At 22.5% G+C, this 25,388-nt stretch overlaps 10 protein-coding genes across 10 annotated transcripts; 6 read left to right on the forward strand and 4 right to left on the reverse strand.

Moving 5' to 3' along the window:
- Window positions 1-564: 564 nt before the first annotated feature.
- Window positions 565-1,827, reverse strand: PVVCY_1304740 (apicoplast calcium binding protein 1, putative; the record flags this gene model as incomplete). The annotated part of the gene is made up of 1 exon (XM_008624149.1): window positions 565-1,827. The coding sequence occupies one exon, from the start codon at window positions 1,825-1,827 to the stop codon at window positions 565-567; it is 1,263 nt and encodes a 420-aa protein (XP_008622371.1).
- A 2,367-nt stretch (window positions 1,828-4,194) lies between these two features.
- PVVCY_1304750 (conserved Plasmodium protein, unknown function) lies at window positions 4,195-7,341 on the forward strand (the record flags this gene model as incomplete). Its single annotated transcript, XM_008624150.2, has 1 exon — window positions 4,195-7,341. The coding sequence occupies one exon, from the start codon at window positions 4,195-4,197 to the stop codon at window positions 7,339-7,341; it is 3,147 nt and encodes a 1,048-aa protein (XP_008622372.2).
- Window positions 7,342-7,940: 599 nt separating this feature from the next.
- On the forward strand, window positions 7,941-9,503 carry PVVCY_1304760 (conserved Plasmodium protein, unknown function; the record flags this gene model as incomplete). Its single annotated transcript, XM_008624151.2, has 1 exon — window positions 7,941-9,503. The coding sequence occupies one exon, from the start codon at window positions 7,941-7,943 to the stop codon at window positions 9,501-9,503; it is 1,563 nt and encodes a 520-aa protein (XP_008622373.2).
- An 844-nt stretch (window positions 9,504-10,347) lies between these two features.
- Window positions 10,348-11,717, forward strand: PVVCY_1304770 (thioredoxin, putative; the record flags this gene model as incomplete). The annotated part of the gene is made up of 8 exons (XM_008624152.2): window positions 10,348-10,464; window positions 10,581-10,667; window positions 10,815-10,847; window positions 10,938-11,029; window positions 11,149-11,224; window positions 11,305-11,389; window positions 11,480-11,526; window positions 11,634-11,717. 8 exons carry the CDS (start codon window positions 10,348-10,350, stop codon window positions 11,715-11,717), a joined length of 621 nt encoding a protein of 206 aa, XP_008622374.1.
- Window positions 11,718-12,316: 599 nt separating this feature from the next.
- PVVCY_1304780 (conserved Plasmodium protein, unknown function) lies at window positions 12,317-12,889 on the forward strand (the record flags this gene model as incomplete). Its single annotated transcript, XM_008624153.2, has 1 exon — window positions 12,317-12,889. One exon carries the CDS (start codon window positions 12,317-12,319, stop codon window positions 12,887-12,889), a length of 573 nt encoding a protein of 190 aa, XP_008622375.2.
- Window positions 12,890-13,000: 111 nt separating this feature from the next.
- On the forward strand, window positions 13,001-13,977 carry PVVCY_1304790 (conserved Plasmodium protein, unknown function; the record flags this gene model as incomplete). The annotated part of the gene is made up of 2 exons (XM_008624154.2): window positions 13,001-13,672; window positions 13,843-13,977. 2 exons carry the CDS (start codon window positions 13,001-13,003, stop codon window positions 13,975-13,977), a joined length of 807 nt encoding a protein of 268 aa, XP_008622376.2.
- A 165-nt stretch (window positions 13,978-14,142) lies between these two features.
- Window positions 14,143-16,118, reverse strand: PVVCY_1304800 (DNAJ like protein, putative; the record flags this gene model as incomplete). The annotated part of the gene is made up of 6 exons (XM_008624155.2): window positions 14,143-14,393; window positions 14,860-14,988; window positions 15,112-15,144; window positions 15,293-15,350; window positions 15,472-15,868; window positions 16,000-16,118. 6 exons carry the CDS (start codon window positions 16,116-16,118, stop codon window positions 14,143-14,145), a joined length of 987 nt encoding a protein of 328 aa, XP_008622377.2.
- Window positions 16,119-17,501: 1,383 nt separating this feature from the next.
- On the reverse strand, window positions 17,502-18,814 carry PVVCY_1304810 (ER lumen protein retaining receptor 1, putative; the record flags this gene model as incomplete). The annotated part of the gene is made up of 5 exons (XM_008624156.2): window positions 17,502-17,639; window positions 17,756-17,815; window positions 17,909-17,962; window positions 18,075-18,146; window positions 18,284-18,814. 5 exons carry the CDS (start codon window positions 18,812-18,814, stop codon window positions 17,502-17,504), a joined length of 855 nt encoding a protein of 284 aa, XP_008622378.1.
- A 2,453-nt stretch (window positions 18,815-21,267) lies between these two features.
- On the forward strand, window positions 21,268-22,796 carry PVVCY_1304820 (conserved Plasmodium protein, unknown function; the record flags this gene model as incomplete). Its single annotated transcript, XM_037634779.1, has 2 exons — window positions 21,268-22,699; window positions 22,786-22,796. 2 exons carry the CDS (start codon window positions 21,268-21,270, stop codon window positions 22,794-22,796), a joined length of 1,443 nt encoding a protein of 480 aa, XP_037490827.1.
- Window positions 22,797-23,186: 390 nt separating this feature from the next.
- On the reverse strand, window positions 23,187-24,539 carry PVVCY_1304830 (elongation factor Tu, putative; the record flags this gene model as incomplete). The annotated part of the gene is made up of 1 exon (XM_008624158.2): window positions 23,187-24,539. The coding sequence occupies one exon, from the start codon at window positions 24,537-24,539 to the stop codon at window positions 23,187-23,189; it is 1,353 nt and encodes a 450-aa protein (XP_008622380.2).
- Window positions 24,540-25,388: the final 849 nt, after the last annotated feature.

Below are 25,388 nucleotides of genomic sequence, written 5' to 3' on the forward strand. Positions count from 1 at the left end.
TTAAGCCATATATAATACTTTTTCCCTCTCTAAAGACTTTCTATATATATATGTTGATTTTTTAAAAAATAAAAAAGGTATACAATAGTTCGTTTTGAAGCATGCTATATATATATATGTACATTGATAAAAATTAAAATTTATTTAGTTAAAATTTATGAAAAATATGGCATTAAAATGTAAGTTAAAAAAAGCATAACAAATAATATTATGTAAAAAACTATAATATCAAACAAAATAAAAGATTAAAAACTCTCATTCAAATTATGTAATACTAATAAACCATAAATATATGAGCAGTTACTGGACATGTATATCATATAGATCTATCCTCACTATGATATTCCCTTATGTGCATATTGCACACACTTAAGTTATCATATGAGATAAATTTAAAAAAAAAAAAAAATAATAAAGAAAAAAAAAAAGCTATATCGAATAGCTAGATTGTGTGCATTTTTTATATACTGACGATTTAAAAAAAAAAAAATCAACAAATTTTATGAACGTGCAGGTAGTTAATATGCATACAAATATTGCACAATTTTTTTCTCTATAAAATTGTCAATTATAATAAATAAGATCTGGTACTTTATCCAAAACTGATAATGTTGCTAATTGATTTTTATATTCATCATAATTTAGTGTCATATCATTATTATGGTCAAAAGCATGCATAAAAAGTTGAACATGAAAAATAATGTTTTTTTCAATGTTTAAATTATTTTCCATATATTGTATAATTTTCTCTTTTTTTTGGTTTCCATCATTGGGATATTTTTTGTCTAACTCTTTTATATAGCCATGTAGTTTGGTATAGGTACTTGTATCATTGATAATATAAAAAAGTAATTCAGATATATCAACTTTTTTATCCATATTAATATCTAAATGTAAGAAATTTGTTAAACTTTCCATTTCCATTATTAATGCATGTTGAAAGTTTTCAAATTCTTCCATTTGTAATTTTTGATCTTTATTCATATCCCATATCTTTTGACTAGACGCAAAAAAACTATTTATACATTGATAAACAAAATAATTTTTGGCATATAAATGTTTACTATCACTTATAACATTTTCTAAAAATTCATAAAAATATATTTCTAAATAATTGAATATTTCATCTTTTGAAATTACATTTTTATCACTAAATAAAATCGGATATATGCTTAAAAATGTAAAATCATAAGAATTTAGTGATACAAACTCAGCATAGTTTAATTTATTATCATTATCAATATCAAATTGTTTAAATAAATAATTCAAAATATTTTTATTCACTTTAGGGATTTGGGATAATATTTCTATATTTTTGTGAAATTCATTAAAGCTAATAAAATTGTTATTATTTTTGTCTAATTGTTTAAATGATATCCTAGTTTTTTTCAAAACATTTTCTGTTAATTCTTTATTATTGGTGTCGAATTTTATGTCAAACGAATATTCATTTTGCTCACTAATATTCTTTCTATTTATAAAATTGTATTCCCTACTTATCGATATATTGTTGTTTGCGTCGATATCATACATACCATTGTTTCTTATTTCCTTATCAACGCCCTGCTTCAAACTACTCCAATCATTTTGAAGATAACTATTGCTTAAAAAATAATTACATATAACCAAATTGTCCAGTATTGATATATTTTTTTGTAATAAATGACATATTTTTCTGCTAGCTATTTGTGCATTTAATAAATATTCAATCTTTTTATTTTTTGTAAAACTATCTGAAAATAATATTAAAGTTATAAAAAGAAACAAAATCCCAAATTTAGGTATAATGGCACCTTGTCCAAGCCCAGACAAATTTAAAAACTTCATATTTAAAAGAATATAAATTGAAATATTGGGGGGGATGTGATTATCGATGCTTTATTGTCTTATTTAAATGAGCATATACTGTCTACAGGCATATGCATGTGGGAATATACATAAATGCCACAAACAGTATTATAACACATATGCATACATATGTACACATATATATACACGTTCAATGTGTTTGCCTCTATATAATAATAGCAAAATTGTACGCTTTTTTTATTTAAATGAATTTTTTTAATTAATAAAATACAACATGAATTCTACAATGTAAACTTAATGCTAATTTTTTTTTTTTGAAAAATTTAAACAGCGAAAATATTCTATGTATATATAGCTAATTATTTAGGCACATTGAAAAAAAAAATAATTAAAAAATATAATAATAAAAAAGAATACGAAAAAAAACTTTAATCAAAAAATCTTTAAACTAAGCGTTTCTTCTTATTCAATTTTTTACTATATATAAAATTGCGTCTATAAATTATATATAATAAATTTGGAATGAAGATAAGTAAGAATTACGACTATAAATTTGTGGACACATACTATATGTATATTACTCAATAATAGTCATATATATATGTACATGCATATATGGCAATGCACAAAGTATAATATTTAATTTGGCTAATTCAATGAAATAAGATGAGTAATAATGTAGATTAAGGTTTATATATTTCCACAAATATGTAAATATGATTTTATATGTGATAATACATATATTTGTACGCTTAAAGCTATCTATGTAATTTTTACGTATAACAAATATATAACTATTTGTATTTATGGGTGCAACAGATTTGTACATACCTTTAAATACATTAATTAATGATTAATAATGTGTGTGTAAATATGTAAATTACCAAAAAATGAAAAAAAGTGAAAAAACATGAAAAAAAATGAAATAATAAATGAATAGACACAATTCTCCTTTTCAAAGTAACGAATTTCTCTTTATTAATTATTTTTAATGTGTGGGTTTAAATGGAGAAATAATTTCGCTATCCAAAAAATGTCTATTTTTGAAAAATAAAAATATGAACAAACAGGTAAAATGGAAAATATATTAAACAAATTAAAATTAAGACAAATATTTAATTTTTTTTTTTTGCTTTTTTTTATGTGTTAATAAATATTTTTAATTGTAGACTTATAAAAGAGTAATATTTCTGATGTTTTTTTTTATATTTTACTTTTTCGTCATTTTATTTATTTTCTCCAAATCAAAAAGACAATACCAAGACCCATATGAACAGAGAAAAAAAATTATGACCAAAAAAAAAAAAATCTGACATGTTCATATAATTTTGTAGAAAATAAATATTTTATACGCATTTATTAAAAAAAAATAATAAATATAATAAAATTTCGATATATATTTTAATTTAATAAAAAATAAAAATGTTATTTTATATTATTTAACCATATTTATCAATAAATTAGACAACAACATTATTCATTTATTTGAACATTTTCGTAATTTCTCTTTTTTTATATTTATAAAAACATAATTAAATCGAGAAAATTATCACCCATTTATTAAAGTTAAAAATTGTGTGTGTTATTTATATATTATTTAAAGAATGAGAAAAAGTAAAAAGGTGAAATTATAAATATATAAATCTGAATATTTATTTACTACTTCATTCACTAACATAATAGCATTACCATTTTTTGTTGCATGCAAAAAAATAGAGAACAAAAAGAGAAACAATTTTTTTTTTTAAAGGATATCAAATAATTGTTATTATATAATTTTTTGACAATCTTTCTAAGGTTTTGTTATGTATCCTATCTATATGTACATGCGTATGTGTGCATATATTTCTCTCTTATTGATGTTATTATTTCATTTTTTGCTCTTTTACTACAAAAGTGTAGATATATGGACAAATAGAAGATCCTTCAAAAATATGGCAAAAAAATAAACCTATGAATAATCCTTAATTGTTGTAATTCTCCTTGGTGTTATCGTAAAAAAAAATTTTCAAATAGTTATATAAATTTTTTTTTTCTAACCCTTTTTATCAATTATCTCACAAAATTAATGATAATATATTTTAAGGGAATTAAAAAATAACGGTAAATGCATTTCTACAAATATTCCCATTAAATAAATAATTTAATTGAAAATTAATTGGGGCAAATAAAAATAAAAAAAAATAAAAACAGTAAAAACAAACGAACTTTTATTAATTTCATATGTATAAAAAGGTAACTCTATCTGGTCACCAATTTTTAGATACACTATTAAATAAGTTTTCTCAACATATCATAGGAAGTGATCAATAAGAATGTTTTTTCAAAACAAAAAAAAAAAAGAAAAAAAATGACTGATTAAAAAAAAAAGTAAGTTCAAAAGGCATGAAGGATTTCATGCAGATAAAAAGATTAGGTTTGTGGAATGGGTATCACAGGAAATTGGAAACTTGTAAAAACTTTTTTGTTTCCATCAACAAAATTGGGGTGTCAGAAAATTTTAACTACAGTTCCAAGCTAGCTAATCCAGCTTATAAGCAGACCAAACCAATATTAGAAATAAATAAAAATGAGAGAAATAAAAACAATATAAATCGATCTAAAAATGGGAATGATAATTATGACCATGTTATACCAGATGGAAATGATGAATTTTATGAATTAATAAAAAAAAGTTTTAAAGAAAAAAAAAATGATTTAGGTTTATGGAATATTTATTGTCGTGAAATTATGTATAGAATAAATGAAAACAATCTAAGTCCAAAAATAATTACAAATTCATTAACTTTATTATCATATACGGAATATGAAAATAATCGAATTTTTATTGAAATAATAAATAGATGTATTCTTAGACTTAAAGATTTTGATCTAATTCATATATGCTCTATAGTAAATTTCTTATGCAAAAGGAATTTAAAAAGTATATATTTATTACAAGAAATTCAAAAAAGAATAATAAATGAAGACAAGATTGAATTTTTTGATAAACCCTCATCTCCACATTATATAAGTCTTTTAATAAATTCGTTGATAAAGTTAGATTATTTTGACAATATTGAAAATAAAGAATTTCTTATTTTTTTACTTCAAAAGGTTGAAAAGAAGAATCCATCTGAGTTTAGTCTCGTAGGTTTAAGTTTACTACTTTACAATATATCAAAGTTAAAAATTGTAGAAAAATATTATTTATTTAGTCTGTATCAAGATCATATATTAAAATTAAAAAACCATTTAAATGCTATACAAATAATAAATATTTTAAATGCATATAATACTACAAATTATTTAACTTTCCCAATGTTAATCCAACTATTAGATTCATTAATTTGTGAAAATAATTTTTTTAAAAAAATTTCTTTACACCATCTTATCAGGTTAATACAAACATCTTTTCTCTTTTTATCAAAACATGGACAAAATTTATGGATGTTAGAAATGGAAAACCATATTCATGACAAACAAAATGGTACTAACAATGAATATCAAACGGATTATAAAATAGTTATACAAATGAACATTCTCTTGATTAATTCTATTTTTAATGCCTTACCTTTTTGTAAAAAAAAAGAAGACATTATATTATTATGTTCAACGATGAGTACACACAAAGATTTAGTAATGAACTGCTTTGACATTAAAAAGGAGGAAAATCAACCTTGTTTAATCATAGATAATGTAAACGAACTATTTAAAATAATGAAAACAAACTTGACAAATTTTATAGATACATGCAATAATATAGAATTGTCTATCATATTTTATTGTTATTCAATTTATAAAATAAATGATATAAATTTATTTCAATGTATAAAATTACGAGTTTTAAGAATATTCTCTACATTCGATGAAAAAACATTTTCTTATATTTTTAAAGCTTTTAAAAATTTGAAAATAACAGATTATGTTTTCGAATATTCTTGTTTAAATAAAATAACACAATTTAATCAGTTTAATTCTATAAATAATTTATCGAGAATTTTATCAGCCTATATAATGATAAGTCCTGAAAAGCATACACCACAAATTGCTAACATATTTTTTAAATCCTTTAAACAAATTCTAATTCACCATTTTGAAAAAAAACAAACTCCATCAATCGGATCAGACAATTCTCTTAACAGTGAAGAAGTAAGCCAAATTGAAAACGGACAAGAATGTAATAACCATTTTATGGATATGGCATCTGTTGTTGTTAAATTATTTTCAAGAGTTACACACTTAGATATACCAAACTTTATAATATTTATTTTAAATAATTTTTATATATATACAAAAAATATGGCAATAAATAATATGATCATAGTTTTAGATTCACTTGCTATTCTTTCATCGAAAATAAAAATAAAAGAAGATAAAGTATATTGGAAAAATTATTATTGTATGATAAATTATTATGTAAATAAAATTCTAGAAAATAATCAACTTTATAAAAATAAAAATTTAATGATAAACTTTTTAAGTGCTACTGGAAAAATCTATCATTCTTATATTCGAGCTGATTTAGATAATTATTTCATTTTTAATGAAAATAATAATAAACCAAATTTATATTCCCAAAACATTTATTTCAAACAATTTTCAATAGACAAACAAGATAATAACGAACTTGTGTTTAAAAATTTTTTTTTTTTTAAAAACATGTTAGACAAGTTGCTACCACATTTAAAGGGTCATATAAAAAATATGACTATCGGTGAAATAACTGTACTTATGGAATGTTTGAAAAAGGAAAATTATTCTGAGGAAGCTACTTATATAATTTTAAAAGATGAGAATAAAAATATTTTTAATGATTTAGTAAAAAGGTGTATTACTATTTTTACAAGTTATGAAGAGTCAGAAAGAATGGAAGCCAAATATTATATGAATTATAAAAATAAAAAAAATGGAATAATTATTTTAAAAAATTTAATATTATTACAAATATATAATAATAAATTAGTTGATTTAATTGTTAAAAATTATATACTTCAATATAATTATTTATCATCTATTAATTTATTATCACAAAGTATATATTATATGTGTGTATATAATTTATGGACAGAATATTTTGTAAAAAAAAAAAAAATTTTTTTATTAAAAATTTTAATGCAAAAAATTTATGAACTGTTCATAAATAATAATATTTTAATTCACGATTTTTCAAATTCGAATATACACATTTCTTTAAATCAAATTAAAAAGTTTTCCGAAGATATTTCATTTGTTAATTCAGTTAAATATTTACAGGAAGCCACATTAATTATGTTACTAACTATGACAACATCACGTGAAAACAACATAATATGCCATCAAGAAAATATTGACATAAATAATAGCGAACTTTTTTTACATGATATAAATTTTTTACGGCTATATTTAGCTGTTTTTAATATGGCTGATTATATTATGGAAAAAAATACAAACCATAAACCTGAGTTATCTTCCATAACTATACAAATACAAAATATTTTTCAAAATTTAAATATTAAGATCGAGAATATTACTTTATTCCATTTTTATAATATAATTAAATTATCTTTTTAGTTACATTCTTAGCATATATTATTTTTTTTTTCACTTTTTATTTAAAGCAATAATTATTATTTGAGAGTTGGCGTGCTGCTCTATAATTAAAACTGTTTGTATTCTCTTTACACCATTTTCCAAATTTAGTAATGTTTTTATAACTTCCACGTACATTTGTAGGGTTTACTATTTTTGATAAAGGGATGTTATTCCTCTCTACACTATTAATTTATATTTTTATTTTTTTATTTTTCAAACTTTTTTAATTTTATTATTTTTTTGTACTTAATAAATTGTTTCATTTTGTTTAAAATATGACAAAACAAAAAAAAACATGTTATACCGAAAATTTTTATTTCCTTTTCAATTTAAGTGATATAAAATAGTTTACTAACAAATTTTTACAATTATATATACACAATTTTATGAATAAAAAGATGAAAAAAATATATACTTTTTGTCCTCTTTATGTTGCTCATTTTTCCAAAAAAAATAAATGAATATTACCTTCCCCAATATGATTAAATATGTACTATGGCTAGTCATGCCAAATATCTGATATAAATAAGTGAATGGGAAAATGTACATATACAAACGTATAAGGTAGTATACTCAAAATGGGGAGGAATAAGAATATGGTAGGTGCTGTAAAATGCATAAACAGTTTCGGAAGGAAAATAAAACGGTATAAAACGTTAGTTATAGGATACTATAAAGACAATACTCCATTTGAAAATCAACAATATGGGGTACCTTTAAAATATTACAGACATAAATATATGAAATCTATTCAAGAGCAAAAAAAATGTTCCGAATTAATAACAGAATTAAATAAAAGATGGAATAGTCAATTAGCTAACAATGAATATTGTACAATATTACAGTCCATTAAAAAGTCGCTATATTTTAATCCTCTAAATGTGACAAGCTTATTTAATTTGGTTTATTTTTATGATAAGATAATTAAAAATAGTAAAATTTCTTATTTCTATTCATTAATTTTTCACACTTTATTAATGAGAGTTTTAAGAAAGTTTTTTTACAAAGTGAAATATACAGAAATAGTTAAAGAGAGAAAAAAAAGTAATGATTTATTTTTTAGGTATATATATTATGTTGCTCATAGAAATGATATAGAAGACAAATTTTCCAACACATTAATAAAAAGATTATCAAATAAATGGGAAAATATTCCATACATAAATTGTAAAGTTACATATTTATTATTATTAGAAAATATATATATATTATATTTAAATAATTATAAATTATTTTACATGAATAATGTAATACATTATGCTAATCTTATGATAAAATTATTACAATTAAATAAAATAAAAAATTATATGAAAAAAAACTATTTTTTTTTACATGCCAATTTGTACATAACAAAAGCAAGTTGCTTTTTGATGGTCAATCCTAATCATGTTGTAAAAGATTATTTATTTCAAAATAATAGACAAGTTAAAAAAATAACAGAATGTAGAAATGGTGATATAAAAATAATAAATAAACAAGATATTGAAGACTTGCTAAATATACAAAATATTAATAATTGTAATACTTGGGATGAACAAAAAAATGACAATTTAATGTACGAAAAGCGATTTTTATCATATATATTAAATGAAGAAATTATAGCTAAAAAAGTTGAAAATATGAACGACTATTTTATTTATGACCATGTTAATATAAAATGTGTATTAAAAAAAATTAATGAATGTATTAATTATTGCTTACAAAATCGGTTGTATAAATTTTTAGAAGATTTTTTATTATGGAGAGCTCGAATATTTTATCATTTAAACTTTTTTTATGAATGTTTATCCGATTCATCAAAAGCCTCTTTATTAAATATATATTCTAAGGCATCCTTTACAGACATAGACGATTTATATTCATGCTATAATATGAGAACATTATGTTTAAAACATTTAAACATTTTGCACACAACTGATTTGTATATAGCTATTTCTTTAAAAAATGTAAATAGCGAAATTCTAAATTTAAAAAAAAAAAAAATGAACATGCTAGCTAACCAAAAAAAAGACAAAAATCAAAAAACCGAAAAACTAATAAATGAAAGAAAACACACATATTCATGGCATCGATCTTTTGAAGATCAAAATATTATGAATTTTATGAAGGAAAACAAAAAAAAAATACCATTTATATTTTAAAATATTTTCATGCTTCCACACTTTGCATACTTCCACTTTAAACATTTACATATTCCCCTAACTTTTTTTATAACCCTACTAATATCCTTAAATATGCGTTACGCATATTGTATTTTTAAGTTGTTTAGCCATTTTTTATTTGAATAAGTATTCTACACAATTGTTTGTTTCTTTTTTTTATTACATTTTAATTTGATTACACCATTGTGCTTTGTTTTATTTTTTATGTTACATTTTCTGAACAATAAAAAAAAATTATGAACATTTTAACTATTTTTTCTGAACAGTTAATAATATATATTATATTTTTTTATTATTATCAGGATAGTTTAATTTTATCAAAAAATATAGCACTATTTTTATTACTTATTTTTTGAAGTAGTATTGATAATATATGATATTATACATGGTTAATATTACTATTTCGGTCACTAAATTTATTTTCCATTTTTTAAAAATTCCATTCTATAATAATTTTTTTTCTCTTTTATATTTAGCTATATAATATTATGCAAATTTACATTTGCCACAATTAAATGGAAAATCAGTTTCAAAATTTTATATATCATAAAATAAATATGTAATATTTAATTGGCTAAAGTAACAATTGTTTACACTTAAATTTGTACGTCTATATGTATTTTTATTAGGCAAAAACGAACAAGTTAGCATATAAATATGCACAATATTGAAAAACAAAAATAGAGATTGCATAAAATATAAATCATAGCAATATTAAACCGCGTTAAATTGTAACATTAGTAGAATTGAATAAAGCATATTTTGTTTGTTCCATCAAACGTAGTTTTTCTTAATTATATAAAATCATACTTATATTTTTACAATGCCAATATCTCATCATGAAGGTTGTGGATGTAGGGAAGCTGATGAAGTTTTAAAAGGGGGAGAATTTTTATTAAAATATATAGATATAGAAAAGGTTACTTGTTTAAATGAACAGGTAATTTTATAATGTCAAAAAAATTGTGATAACCAAAGGGAAATTATTATATGATATTTATTTTAGATAATATACAACATTCATGTTGTTTTATTTATTTATTACTTTTTAAACAGATACATGGATCATGTAAAAAAATTTTAAAACCATATGAAGATAGATTATCTTCACCATATTGTGAAAGTGATGCGGATCACGAGTTGGTATGAATAATAACATTTAGAAACATTAACAAATTATATTTTTGCCTGAACATGTTCATGCGATAAAAAAATATGGAAATAACCATATATACCTATTATGTATATATAATATATTTTAACACTTTTTTCTTATTCCTTTATTTTAAGATAATAAATATTCCCTTTACTAACCCCTGCAAGGTAATGGATATATTTTAAAGAACAAGCACAACCCATCTTTTCATACTGTTTTGTAGTTATTTATGCTGATTTTGTTTACACTCTTTTTAGATCTCAAGTTTATTTTTAATTGGTGGTGAAGAAGGAACATACCCAAGAAAAATGAAAATATTTTCCAACAGAGAAGATATAGATTTTGAAAAGTAATAGAAAAGAAAACGAATATTGACAAATATGTTAGCATATAATGAATACATGAGTGTGTTTTTTTCATTATCCATATTTTTACGAATAATTTTTTATTAAATTTTTGTCTATGCAGTATTAACGATTTTAAGTGCATTCAAGAAATAGATTTGGCCGAAGATTTTCATGGGGCAGTTGAATATCCCTTAAAAGTAATTATTAAAAAAAAAAATTTCGAGCTTTTTTTTTTAGCTAGCTATTTTATTATTTTTATTTTATTTTTCATTATTAGGTAACATCATTATTCAATGTAAGCTATTTGACCCTTTACTTTTGCGAAAATTATGGAGCAGAGACAACAAAAATATTTTACATAGGTACTAAGAGATGAACAACTTACAAGAAAATAAATAATACATATTAATTTCTTTATTATACAAAAGTATATTCCTATTTTTTTTTGGCAGGACTTAAAGGTGTAGGCACTAATTACACAAGAAAGGCAGTTGCAACGGTACAATATTTTTTTTCCATTCATTGATGAATATCCACACATTTGCACACAATATTCATCATATAAATGATTGTTAATAATATTTTTATTTGTTTTTTTTTTCAAAGGTATATGAAGCTTCTCCAAATTTAAAAGACCATAAGATTAAGGGTGCCGATGATGCATTAAAATTTTCCTTTGATGCATTTTAAAAATCTTTGTAACTTTTTAAAAAGAGATAAAAAAAATATGAACAATTAATAATATATTAGTACTTAGGATATGTTATAGCTATTTAAAAAAAAAAGCTAGAAAAAAAATAAAAAACTTTTTACACTCCGAAAATTTAAACCTTTACATAATATGAAAAAAGGGACAATTATTTATTTTTTAATACCATATAAAATATATCTTTTATTATTAATATTATTTCTTTAGTTATTTTACTGAATTATTAATTTTATTATTCCTATTTATTCATTTAATTTTTTGTTATGCTTTTATTTGTTTAATATGTATACATTTATTTATGCCAATTTTTAAAAAACCCATGAAAAAAGTAAATCCTATCCTCAAATAAATGAGCCAACAAAAAGGGGCTTTTCAATTCCGTTATTTTTTTTTACCCACCTGATTAGGTATCTTTTTTAAAATGCTTATCACTTTTACAACATATTAATTGATAAAATCACAATTCTAAATTATTAAATAAAAATAATATATGTGCCCTTTAAACAATTTATACAAAACATAAGAATGGCATAATATATATATTTGTATTTTTTTTTTTTTCTGAACTGTTCATAAAATAATGACAAAAACAAGCTACTCATTTATGATAAAATGTGTTTGTTTTATTTTCTTTTTATATGTTATACAATGCATAGATAATAAAAAACCATATTTCATAAATAATTTTGTGACCTACAAAAGGTACGGAGCAAATAAGATACCACACAAATATAACAATTATTATTCTTATAAATTAAAAGACGACCAAATAAATAATGGAGGTATTTTTTTAAAGTATAAAAATATAAAGGAATATAAAACAAAACAGTCTATACATATATTAAAGGCACATAAAATAGATCAAAAAGAAATAAAAAGAAGGAAAAATTATCAATATGCAATGAAACATATGTATGATAAGAACGGACGACGAATTAAAGATATAAATAAGGAAAGAAAATCTTTAAAAAAAAAAAATATTTTTGATTACGAGGGTTTTAAAGTTGATAAAATATTTACATGTTTATCTGATGAAGATATGGAAGAATTAAGAGATGAAGAACTAAAAAGAAAATCTGGAGAAATCCTACACAATAATAAATATATAGATACATATGGTGTTGAGTCTGATACAAACTTAGATCAAATTTAAAAACTGTTTGAAAATAAAGAAGCCTACTTATAGTGGAAAACTATATCTAATCGACATACATATGCAGACAAAGATATGTATATATATTTCCATATCTATACACCATTTTAAATGCTTACACTTTTTAATAGACCTATAAAATATAATTTTTTGTTTTTTTCATATTTCTCTATACCTTTATTTATTCATTTATTTCAAAATTTTTATGTTTGTTTTGTTTTATATCCTTCAAAATTATCTGACCAAATAATGGGCCACCCATATATATGTACCTATTTTATTTTGTTAGTTTTATTTTTTTTTTTAAGTAAAAATTATGTGTTTACCCTCAAAGCTCATGGAAATAATATCAACCAATTTAATACAAGGTTAGTAGCATATTCAAAATATCCAGATTATATTAACAGTGCTAATAAAAAAAACAAAAACAAATATTTTTCCATTGGGTCTACTATATTATATTTAAATGGTAATGGATGCAGAAAGAGAAATATTTATAGTGCTATAGAAATTAAAAAAATAAAAAATTTAATAAAAAAAAATATAAATAAATTTTTAAAAAATGATCAAGATATTAATAATATTCATCCATTAAAAAATAGCCTTTGGAAAATAAATACATATAATTGTCTTTTACAAAAAAAAAAAACTTTTTATATCCATATTTATGAAAATGGAACAATCAAAACTTCAGATAATTTAACTGGATATTGGTTTTACGATAATTATCACATAACTTGGTATATCGACTACCCAGATCGAACAGTTTATCACACTGCAGAGGTAAGACTTACAACTTCGTGTGCTTACGATGTTTCAACCTATTCCATGATATGTTTACAATCATTATTATGACTCTAGCTTTAAACCATTTTTCACAATAAGAAAATGGCAGATTATGAATGTTTTTTTTTTAAATTTATATATGTATATACTTTTCTTTTTTTTTCCAGCTTGTGTGGAATAACGAGCAAAGCAAAATGGTGAAGGGGGTCATTTACGAGGAGACAAAAAAAACAAGGTTCCTTCCTTCATATATGTTTAGAAAAATTTTATACTCATTTGATGGTAGTATACATATTAATTAAGTTAAAAAGTAGAAAAAAAAAAAATTAAAATTAAAATGACGAAATGGCAAAACAAAAGAGAACACACACAGTGTGTTGTACAAAATTGGTGTGTAAATAAAACAAAAAAAAAGAACAAATGTGTAGAAAAAGGGTAGAAAATGTGTAGAAAATGTGGAATCCAACTTATCTCCTTCTAAACATAAATAGGATTGTTTGTATTATCTTTCTAATTAAATGGATCGTGAGATTAACAAATATTTTTCGAGTTGCTATGGAAAGAATTCCAAACATATAATTTAAAATATATTTTGTTACTTTATTTTGAGCTAAGTTATTTATATTTCTATTTAATGGTGACCTATGCATACTATAATTATTTATATTTTTTTTGTTATTTTCAAAGTTTGAAATATAATCAAAGATCCCTTCAAATTCTATTAAAAATTAAAAAAAAGTGTTGCGGAAATTTATATAGTCTCGGAAATGGGAAAGGCAAATAAGAAATAGAAATGAATAAATATGCAACTAAATAATAAACAAAGACGAAGGTATATGAACATAAGTAACTGCCAACGTAGCAGTCACCATCATATGCAACTTTTTGCCCATTGAAAATGCTATGGTATGAGACAAATAAAATGTGAGTAAAAAAAAAAAATAATAGCTAGCTAGCTAGCCAAATGATTGGAAAAATAATTGTCATAAAAAAATATCACATAAATATAATACCAAAACATATATTTACCAATTGATTGGTAAAAATATTGCTATACATTTTTTAATTAATTATAATATATGCAAATTAATGTATATATGAAAAAATTGCGTTTTCGCATTTTTTTACATTCCATTTTTTATGCTTTATATATATATTTTTTTTTTTTTTTTTTATTTATGAACCTCGATTGTTGTTCAATTCCCGCTCTATAACTTCTTGTTTCACATTCCCATCTTTGTAAATAATAATTTTTGTGGTCTTTTCAATTATTTTATTTCCCCGTGGTATTATTTCCGTCTTTATATTTGTTTCTAAGAATAAAGGGGCACAAAAAATGTGTATATATACATGTCATATTGACTAAATAAACACAAAATAATAACATAATATGTTAGCGTCTATTATATATCAATTGGCACAGGTCATCAGCTTACGTTTAATGTTTGGATTGCCACTTTCATGAGACTCTAAAGTAAAGGTGGGAAATATAAAAAACGATGAAAATGGAATAAACTATTTTTTAGTTTTGAATATGGCAAACATAGTTACCCTCAGATTAATAGCATTCATCATGATAAATAAAATATTTAAGAAAAAATGCAAAATTTATTTTACCTGTGGATTCAAAGTTGGTGAATATGTTTCCTCCCATTGTCCTTGTCTTAAAGTGACTCTGTAGAAAAAGGAAAAATAAAAAAATATTTTAAAGAATGTAAAAATATGCATAACATATTTTTCGAATCAACTATATTGTGTAGACACACACACACTATTTTTATATATCCCTATTTTACCTCGTTAAAAATATTTGATCTAAATATATCATTAATGCTCATATTTCCGAATACATTCTTAAAAACATTTTCAATTTCTTCATCAGTCATTCTTGTCGTTTTAAAATTATAATTCATATTTTGATTGGACATGTTGCTATAATTATTTCCAAAATTGTTTGAAGAAAATCCATTATTCAATTGACTATCATAAATCCTTTTTTTATTATCATCACTCAATGTTTCATAAGCTTCTGTAATTTCTCTGAACTTTTGTTCTGACTCTTTTCTATTGTTAGGATTTCTATCGGGGTGGTATTTTAATGCTAACTTTCGATAGGCTTGTTTTATTTCATTTTTGTCACTACTTTTTTTTACATTCAATATGTCATAAAAATTTTTGCTTCCAAAAAAACGTCTTTTAAGGATTTAAAAAAAGGAAAAAAAATAAATAACCCATGTTCATATTTCCCAAAAAGAGACATGTACAATACAACCAAAAACATTTTATTTAGTCATGCATTTGTTTTATTTTTTTTGGTGATCTACCTGTTACATAGCAAACTACTAATGTTGCCATATCGTTCCTTCGGAAAATTTTTATTAAATATTGTGGATTTATAAATAGTGTTAAAAAAGGAAACATATCTTTTTTTCACTAAAAACATTTTTAACACAATATGTTTTCATCATATGTCTCTTTAACGCATTTTATTAAATGTACATATACACATATATGCATAATTTAAATATCCAAATATATTCCTTACTATCTAAACAATAACAATAATTATAAAATAAATATGTACAAGTAATAAATATGCATATTTTTGCCTGACTAGTTAATAATTATACGAAAAAAAAAAAAAATTAAAATAAAAAAGTAAAATAAAAGAAATGTTTCAAAGATGATTAAAAAGTTAGATTTTCTTATAAATTATAATTTTTTCAATAACACAATATTTAAAAAAAATATATTACAACAAAATGATAATAATGACAGTGATTAATATTAACAAATTTAAACGGTATTTTCATACGCTCTCTTTGCCCAATTACATATATGCATATATTGTATATGTGGGTTTTAAAAGTATATACGTATATATATTATATAAACATGCACTTGTTTATTTTTCATGATTTATCATATTATAACAAAAAAGAAAAATATGTATATTTATAAGATAGTAAATCCTGTTGAATAAAAATATGGATAGGAAAAAAAGTATAGCCTTTTCAATATCAAAAATTTTAAATATACTTTTATTATTGGTGTCCATATTAAGGACTTGATATGTTTAATTATATAATAACTTTCTTTAATTTCACATAATATTTTTTAATAAGTATAAAACGTCCTAAAATAATTTTTTTTTTAAATATGTTCTTAAAAAATGGTAATATTAAATTAAAAAAAAAAAAAAAAAAAGAGGATATAGGAAAACAAATAAGTATTTTGTATATATTATATGAAACATGAAACAAACAACTATATACTTATATAAGTGTGTAGACAATAAAAAAAAATTCCATTATTATAAAATGTATAAATATATCACCAATATATATGAGCATATTCTATACATACAGGCGTGTTTGGTATAATGCAAATTAAAATAGTAACAATAAAATATATATATATAATTTTTATTAAATCTTGATAATTTGGGTCTACATTTTATCCAAGCTTTGGGCATTTATATTATATGCTATATTTTTTTATTTTCATAATTTCCCTTATAATTGGATATAAATCGATATTTCTCAATATAATGAATGTATTAATTAAAATCGCCCATTAAAAATAAGACGTTAAAAAAAAGAAAGGGACAATAAATTAGGTAGGTATGTATATATACCTATAAATATGGATATATCACTGAAAGATATATGTATAAATTAACAAAATTTAGAATGCTGTTTCATTAATATTATTATTTTCTTGATTATGATGTTCTTCATTGTACTTGTGGAATAAATCATATAATAAAAGTGAAATTATAAAAGAAAACAATATTTCCTTTTAAAAATTATGTCCAGTTTTTTTTTTAAACATTTTCATTTAATAAATTATCAAATGATACACCTTTGCTTAAACATCGAATATAATGATAAATAAAATCTCCCATTAAAATAAGTTGAACTATTTGCATAATAACAACCCAAACTCCAACGTAAGATTTAATCTATAAATTATAAAAAAAAAAAATTATGAACATGTAAGGAATAAACAAGCGGTGCACACATATATATACATATACATGCACAAAAAGTGTAAGACAAACATATTATTTTTTCTTACAATATTATCGGAGGAATTCAATTCTTTATATGATACAATCCAAAAAAGAAAGGATAAAACCTATGAAAAAATAAATATCGCAATTTGTATAACCATCATTAAAAAAATGGATAGTATAATTTTTCTTTATTCTTTTTAGTTTTCGATACTCACTTTTGATAAAGCTTGAGAAGCTAAGAAATGGGTTGTAAATGCTGCCACTTTTCCCTGAACAAGTCAGAAAAAAATATCATTTTGAGGTAAATTATATGAACAAGGAATGTGTGTGCAAACTAGCTAGCCATATATCGCCATGATTTTTTTTTTTTCTCATATTTACCTCTTTTTGAAACATAGACAATTGTGGTAACACACAAACAGACTCAAGGTAAAGGGCAAATGACCAGGATACCTAAAAAGGGAAAACATATAAAAAAATGATAATATAAAACGGCACAAAAATATGGACTATCGCCAACATCCTCAACATTGTTAGCAAAGAGATAAACACCATTTGACTCTGATTTATTTTCGTTTTCAATTTCTTACATCAGCGGGGAAAAATGAATTCAAGGAGGGATGAATAAAAATAGAAATAACAAAAGCCGGAATTATTAAAAACATATTATTAAAAATATCATTTGAACTATCATATGTTTTTTTATATTTATATCTACATAAATATACAACGCAACAATTTGTAAATAATGAAATTGCTTCAACTAATTGATATAGCCAATCTCCACTTTTATCATATGGTAAATATCCTTCAAAAGGTACAATAGATAATAATCTAGCTGTATTTAATATAACATAGCATTCCATCATTTTTAATGACACACCTGCGCATGACTTGCTCATTTCAATTTTTAGGAAAACCATCAAAAACGAAAACATGCTTATTATGGAGGATAATGTTAATAAAAATGAAAAGTCTCCATCGGAAAATAAATGATAAAATATAAAAACTAGTACTAAAAATGATGTGTATACTTTTATTGAAAAACTATGTTCTGACAAATACCTCTTCAGCTTTTCTGGGTCATTAACTACTCTTAAAAAATCGTTTACTACCTTCATTTTGATATAAAAATATATGAACTGTTCATGTATTTATAATTATTATTGCGGCCAAAATTAGCACTTGTTTAAATTGCTACATATGCATATATATATATTTTGTATTTTTCCGGAAATGTGTTTTATCTTTTGTTTAACACACAAAATTAATTATATAAAAACTTAAAAGCTTTATGCCTGTAATGTGCTATTATTTTTATCTGTGAAATGGATGAAAATACAAATAGTATAAAATATTAGGGAATACTTAAATAATGTACATACATTTATATAATTACAAATGATAATATAAACAATCATTACATGCGCATATATATATATATATATATATATGTATGTATGAATTTCCGCTTTTTCGATTTGTTTATAGCAAGTTTAATAATTATTTATATTTTATTTGCTACTATATATATTGTATTCTTCGTATTACAGTATCATTCAATGTTAAGAAAAAATCGTAACACACCACAATACACTATATACGGATGTAAGTATAAAATATGTACAAAATATATCATTTATATTTTTTTTATTTTCATATTTTTTACCTTACAATTTGTTATAATTTTCGTATCCTGTATTCTCCTTTTTATTATTATTTTATATTTTTTATGGTTTATTTTTTAATATTATTTTGCGAGTTATATATAATTATAAATTATTTTAATATTATTGCTAATATTTTAGATTATTTTTCTCTAGTTTTATTTTTACAATTTGATCATGCTCATGCTATACTTAGCATTCTGTGCCTTAAAATTTTTTTTTTTTGATTAAGCATATATGCATTATTAATATATAATAAATATATATTTTTTTAATTACACAAATAAAATCGCTTACAATGCTTATTATGCTATGTTGTGTATAAATAAATATATGCATGTTTTTAATATATATAAAATTCTTTTCCATGTTCCAATATTATTGGAAAAAAAAAATAAAATAAAATAAATGATTAATAAATGAATGAAATAAAAATAAATATAATGCTGTATCAATAAAATAACGGTAAAAAAAATTATTATTAAAATAAAAATAAAAAGACTATCTTTATTTTTATCATATTTCATATACAAAGAGAGAGGAAAATTGCATTTTTAATATTACTTACAAAATTGGGATTTTTAATTTTATAAAAAAAGTCAGGAAAAAACATATGCATATATTTTTATTTATATACTTATTATATCATTTATTTTGTGAAGCATTTATGAAAAAAAAGGAGAGGAAAATGGAAAATATATTCATATAATATACACATATCTATAATTATATGTGCAAGTCATATTTTTACACATTATACATACCTCTTTTGTACTTTTATTTCAAGTACTTATATAGATAGTTAAAAGAAAAGTACTACATTACTCTATCAATAAATAAATACCCTTTAATCTTAAAAATGCAATGTATAAATATATTTCATATAATACAAAGAATACTGAAATCAAATATGAAAAATTATTCTAGCTAGCGATTTTAAGATTGTTATTAAAAAATAGATAGCTAGATTGTATAAAAAAAAAAAATTGCACAGATTAACAATTCAACTTATTTTCCATACTATTTTATTACTTTCACTTTATTTTCAATATAGACTTTTAAAAGATCCTTTTTCATTTGATCTGTTAACTTTTTTCCCCTTAAAAATTGTATGTCAATTTAAAGGCACATATTATATATGTATGTGTGTTTCCCCTATGTTCTTAATAATTTATGCACAGTTCAGGTTTTTTTTTAATAATTCGCTTTAAAATATGATATTTGGCTGTATTATATTTCTATGTTCATAAATATTTCGTTATAATTTTATCCAATTGCGAAACAGCATTTGTTCGGATATAAATGCTACAACATACTTATGTGCATGCATTTTATTTTCCCACTTCCAAGGGGTTATTTCGAATAGCATTCTTTTCTTTATTTCCCCTCTATTTTTTGTGGCTAGTTAATCATTTTAATATCTAAAATTTGAAAATATGGAGATATAATTTTCCATTGGAACTTTAGTAAATGGGAATAATATGGGCATGTGTGCACATATTTTTGTTTATATGGTTATTCATTATTTTTTTTTATCAAATTTGTTATTTGATTTGTTTTTATTTTAATTATTATTTTTTTCTATTTGCAATTGTTGAAAATAAGAAAATTTTAATGAGTGTGTATATCATATATGATGAGCAATCAGTGCGTACTTTGCATTTTAAAAATAAAATTTATTTATAAATGAAACATTGGGCTATCCTTTTTTCCTTTCATTTTTTATTTCCGATTTTTTTTTTAATTTGAAAATAATATATATGTATATGCATATATTATTCTCTTTACCTTTTATATATCATATATTTGTATATATAGAAATTTTATTTTTTTTATTTTTTGCTGTTATCTCAATGTAGAGCGGTAAAAGAAGGTGAGTTAAAAAATTATAAAACAGTCAAATAAAAATGGATAATAAAAAAAGTGAAACGGATGATGGAAAAGAAGATATGTCAGGAAAAACTGATTCGAATTTAAAAAATGATAAGGATGATAAATATAATAGTGAGATGAAGGAAAGTGTGAGTTCCCATGAAATCAAAGAAAATATCTTACCATCTGAAACTTCAAAAAATGAAAAAAAAGACGATCAAGGAATGCCGTCAAAGGAAGAAAATGTGTTGGATTATGTTGAAAAGAAAATAGATGAACAATTAAATATTGTAAAAAATAATAATAATATCATAATGGCATTGGAAAGTAAAATAGAGCCAAACCCTGTTCAGTCGAGCATGAGCAAAGCTGAAGAACATGAAAAGGGAATAGATAAATCTGAGAGTGATAGCAACGACTTTGTTGACATATGGAAAAGGATGAATTATTTTGCCTTAGAGGATGACACACAAAATGAAAGTAACAAAAAAGTTGGAAAAGATGAAATATGCAATGAGAAGCCAATCGAAAAAGAAACAGATTTAAAAAAAAAAAAAATGGTGATAAATGTTATAGACAAATATTTTGTTCAAATCCCATTGAAATCTATAATGAATGTATTTCGAAATATTCAAAAAGAAATGGAAAAAAATTTTACAATAATAACTTTATTTATAGAAAAAAAATTATTAAATTTAAATGAAAAAATGCAGTTAGCTAAAATAAATACAATAATTGAAAAGTTAAATGCATTAAAAAAAAGAGTTATTGAATCTAAGGAGATGCTTAGTCAATTTATAAAAAAACTTCATACTAGGTTAGAATATATATATGAAGAAGAAGATATACAAGTAGAAAGTTTGAAAAGAAATTTTAATTTTTATTCTTATGAAAAAAGAATAAATTGGCTAGTTGATGGCTATTTGTGTAGATATGGATATTTTAATACTAGTGAAATATTTTGTAAGAGATATAAATTAGACAATTATTCTGATTCCTATATTTATAAAGAATATCTTTTAATATTAAATGAATTAAGAATGCATAATATAAAACCTGGATTAGAATGGTGTCAAAAATATAAATCTCAATTAAAAAAAATGGATTCTACTATCGAATCTGAATTACATCTACAACATGTTATTTACTTAATTTTTGAAAATAAATATTTTGAAGCATTGGAATATTTAAAAAGTTTTGTTATTTTTACTAATGATAAATTTATATCAGATGATGTCAAATTTGTAATAACCTACATAAATGTCAATTATACTGATACCGAAAAATTAAATACATTTAATCGAAAGAGATGGAAAAAAATACTCAAATTATTTAAGCTAGCTTATTCAGAAATTATAGGAACTATGAATAAACCATTATTAGAATTTTTATTAAAATCTGGTATATCTGTAATAAAAACAGATCAATGTGAACAATATAAAAAAAGATCAACAAACTGTCCAACATGTATAGATGAATTAAAATCTGTTATATCACAAATTCCTAATATTCCAAAAACAAAAAGCTTTTTATTATGTCCTTACACTAATCAGATAATGGATGAAAATAACCCCCCATTTACTACACCAACTGGTCATGTATTTTCAGAAAAAGCTATATCTATGTTTCTTAAATCCGATGATGTTTTTATATGTCCTCATACACATGAGCGATACCGCCTCGATGACTTCTCACGTCTGTTCATTTGACAGAGAAGTTCAATTTATGAAAAAAATAGAAAAATATTTTTTTTTTTTTTTTTTAAGTGTCATATAATTCGTGTTTCATAGTTATAAACTAATTAAAATCGAATAAAATGCAAAAACGTGTATAAAAAAAAAAAAAAATTAAACTGTCACATTGTCAAAACATTGGCAGGACAATTGAATCACTCAGTGAAAGATATTTAAAAAAAAAATGTAATACAAAATATTTGTCACTTTAGATAAGTTGTTTATAAAACTTTAGTGATTATACCCGAGGCTACAGTTTTTCCACCTTCCCTTAATGAAAAGCGAAGACCCGGAGTAACAGCTAAAGGGTACATAAGTTCAATAGTACATTTTATATTATCACCTGGGTTTGCTATTTGTGTATCTTCATTTAATATAACAGCACAATTTACATCAGCGGTTCGTATATATACTTGCGGTCTATAATATGATGAAAATGGATTTTTTCTTCCTCCTTCTTCATTTTTTAAAACATAAATATCTGATTCAAATTTTTTATATGTTTTCATATTTGGTATTTTTGTAACAACCATACCTCTAGATATATCATTTTTTTTTACATTTTTAAGCATGACTCCAATTTGATCACCTGCTTGTGCAGTATCTAAAGTTTTTCTAAACATTTCAATTCCAGTAATAACAGTTTTTATAGATTTATCTTTTATACCTAAAATATCAACAGGTTCATTAATTTTAATAGTTCCTTGTTCAACCCTCCCAGTGGCTACTGTACCTTTTCCTGATATTTGTAATACATCATCAATGCTCATGAGGAAAGGTAAATCTATTTTTCTTTGTGGTTCATCAATATAATTATCACATGCATCTAATAATTTTAAAATAGATGGAACTCCATATTCTGAAGGATCATCATTTAAAGCTTTTAAAGCAGAACCTTTAATAAATGGAATATTATCACCATCATATTTATGGAAAGATAATAATTCTCTAACTTCTAATTCAACTAAATCTACTAATTCTTGATCTTCACACATATCTATTTTATTTAAATATACAATAATTTTATTTATTCCAATCTGCCTTGATAATAATACATGTTCTTTAGTTTGTGGCATTAAACCATCATATGCTGATACAACTAATATTGATCCATCCATTTGTGATGTACCAGTAATCATATTTTTTATATAATCTAAATGTCCAGGACAATCAATATGACTATAATGCCTTTTTTCGGTTTCATATTCAACATGTGTAGCATTTATTGTTATTCCTCTTTTTTGTTCTTCAGGAGTTTTATCTATATCTTCATAAGATTTAAATGTACCTCGATCATATTTTGAACATACTTTAGTTATAGCTGCTGTTAATGTTGTTTTTCCATGATCTACATGTCCAATTGTTCCGATATTCATATGTGGCTTCTTTCTTTCAAATACTCCAATTGCAAACTTTTTTTTATCAATCTTAAAAATGTTTATTTTGTTTTGGCTATTTAAATGTGTATTATTATTAATGCAATATTTTATATTAGTTTCTTTCACTTCATTTTCGTTTAATTGAACTAGATTGCTAACTCTTCTTTTGTTTATAATATTGTTACAGTTGTTCATGTAATTTTCAAGACTGCTTATTTTGTTCCCTACTCCATTTTTTGTCAGAGAACTTAAAATTCGTGACTTTGTTGTCATCATTGTTACAAATCTAAATTATGTTGGGGAGCTAAAATGCACACACACATATATATACAAGTATATATGTGCACATGCACTTTAAGTTTTATGTTCAGGCGTTTTAACGCAACATTTACTTCTATAACATGAGCATGCTTACAAAGTAGTAGTGCTCTCCTTTTATTTTATTCTTAAAATGAAAGCATAGTAGTTTCTACTTTTTCAAATTAGTAAAACAAAATGTTTATCCAATTCTCTACCCCCACCCCTAGCAATATTTGTATTCCTGATTTGGTATGTATCAAAAGAAAAAAAATATAAACACTGATCTGAGTCCTAAACTGTGTTATGTATTATCAATCCAAATAAACTATGATAATTTTTTAATTATAATTTTTAAAATTAATAATCGGTTTGATATATAAAAATAGATTAATTGTTATATTTGTGATACTTACATATGTACAAATTAGTATTAAACAATGTTATACTTGATTAATTTTACTTCTTTTTTTAACCCCAATATACTATTTAATTAATTTTTCTATTTCAATTTAATTATTTATTCTGTTTATTTTATATTTATTTTATTTCTAAAACAACAAATGTAGATATTTACATGACCTCCTACTGAAATTAATTTCAAATTTAATTCAAAAAAAAAGAAGGAAAAAAATGTATACACAAATCCCAAATATTTTTATATTCTTTTCTCTATATAATATGATACTAGTATATATAACATAATATCAAGGTGCGTGGATATAGAAAAAAAATACCTTGCCGTTC

Source organism: Plasmodium vinckei (assembly GCF_900681995.1).
Source record: "Plasmodium vinckei vinckei genome assembly, chromosome: PVVCY_13".
In the NCBI taxonomy this organism is placed as follows: Eukaryota; Apicomplexa; class Aconoidasida; order Haemosporida; family Plasmodiidae; genus Plasmodium; species Plasmodium vinckei.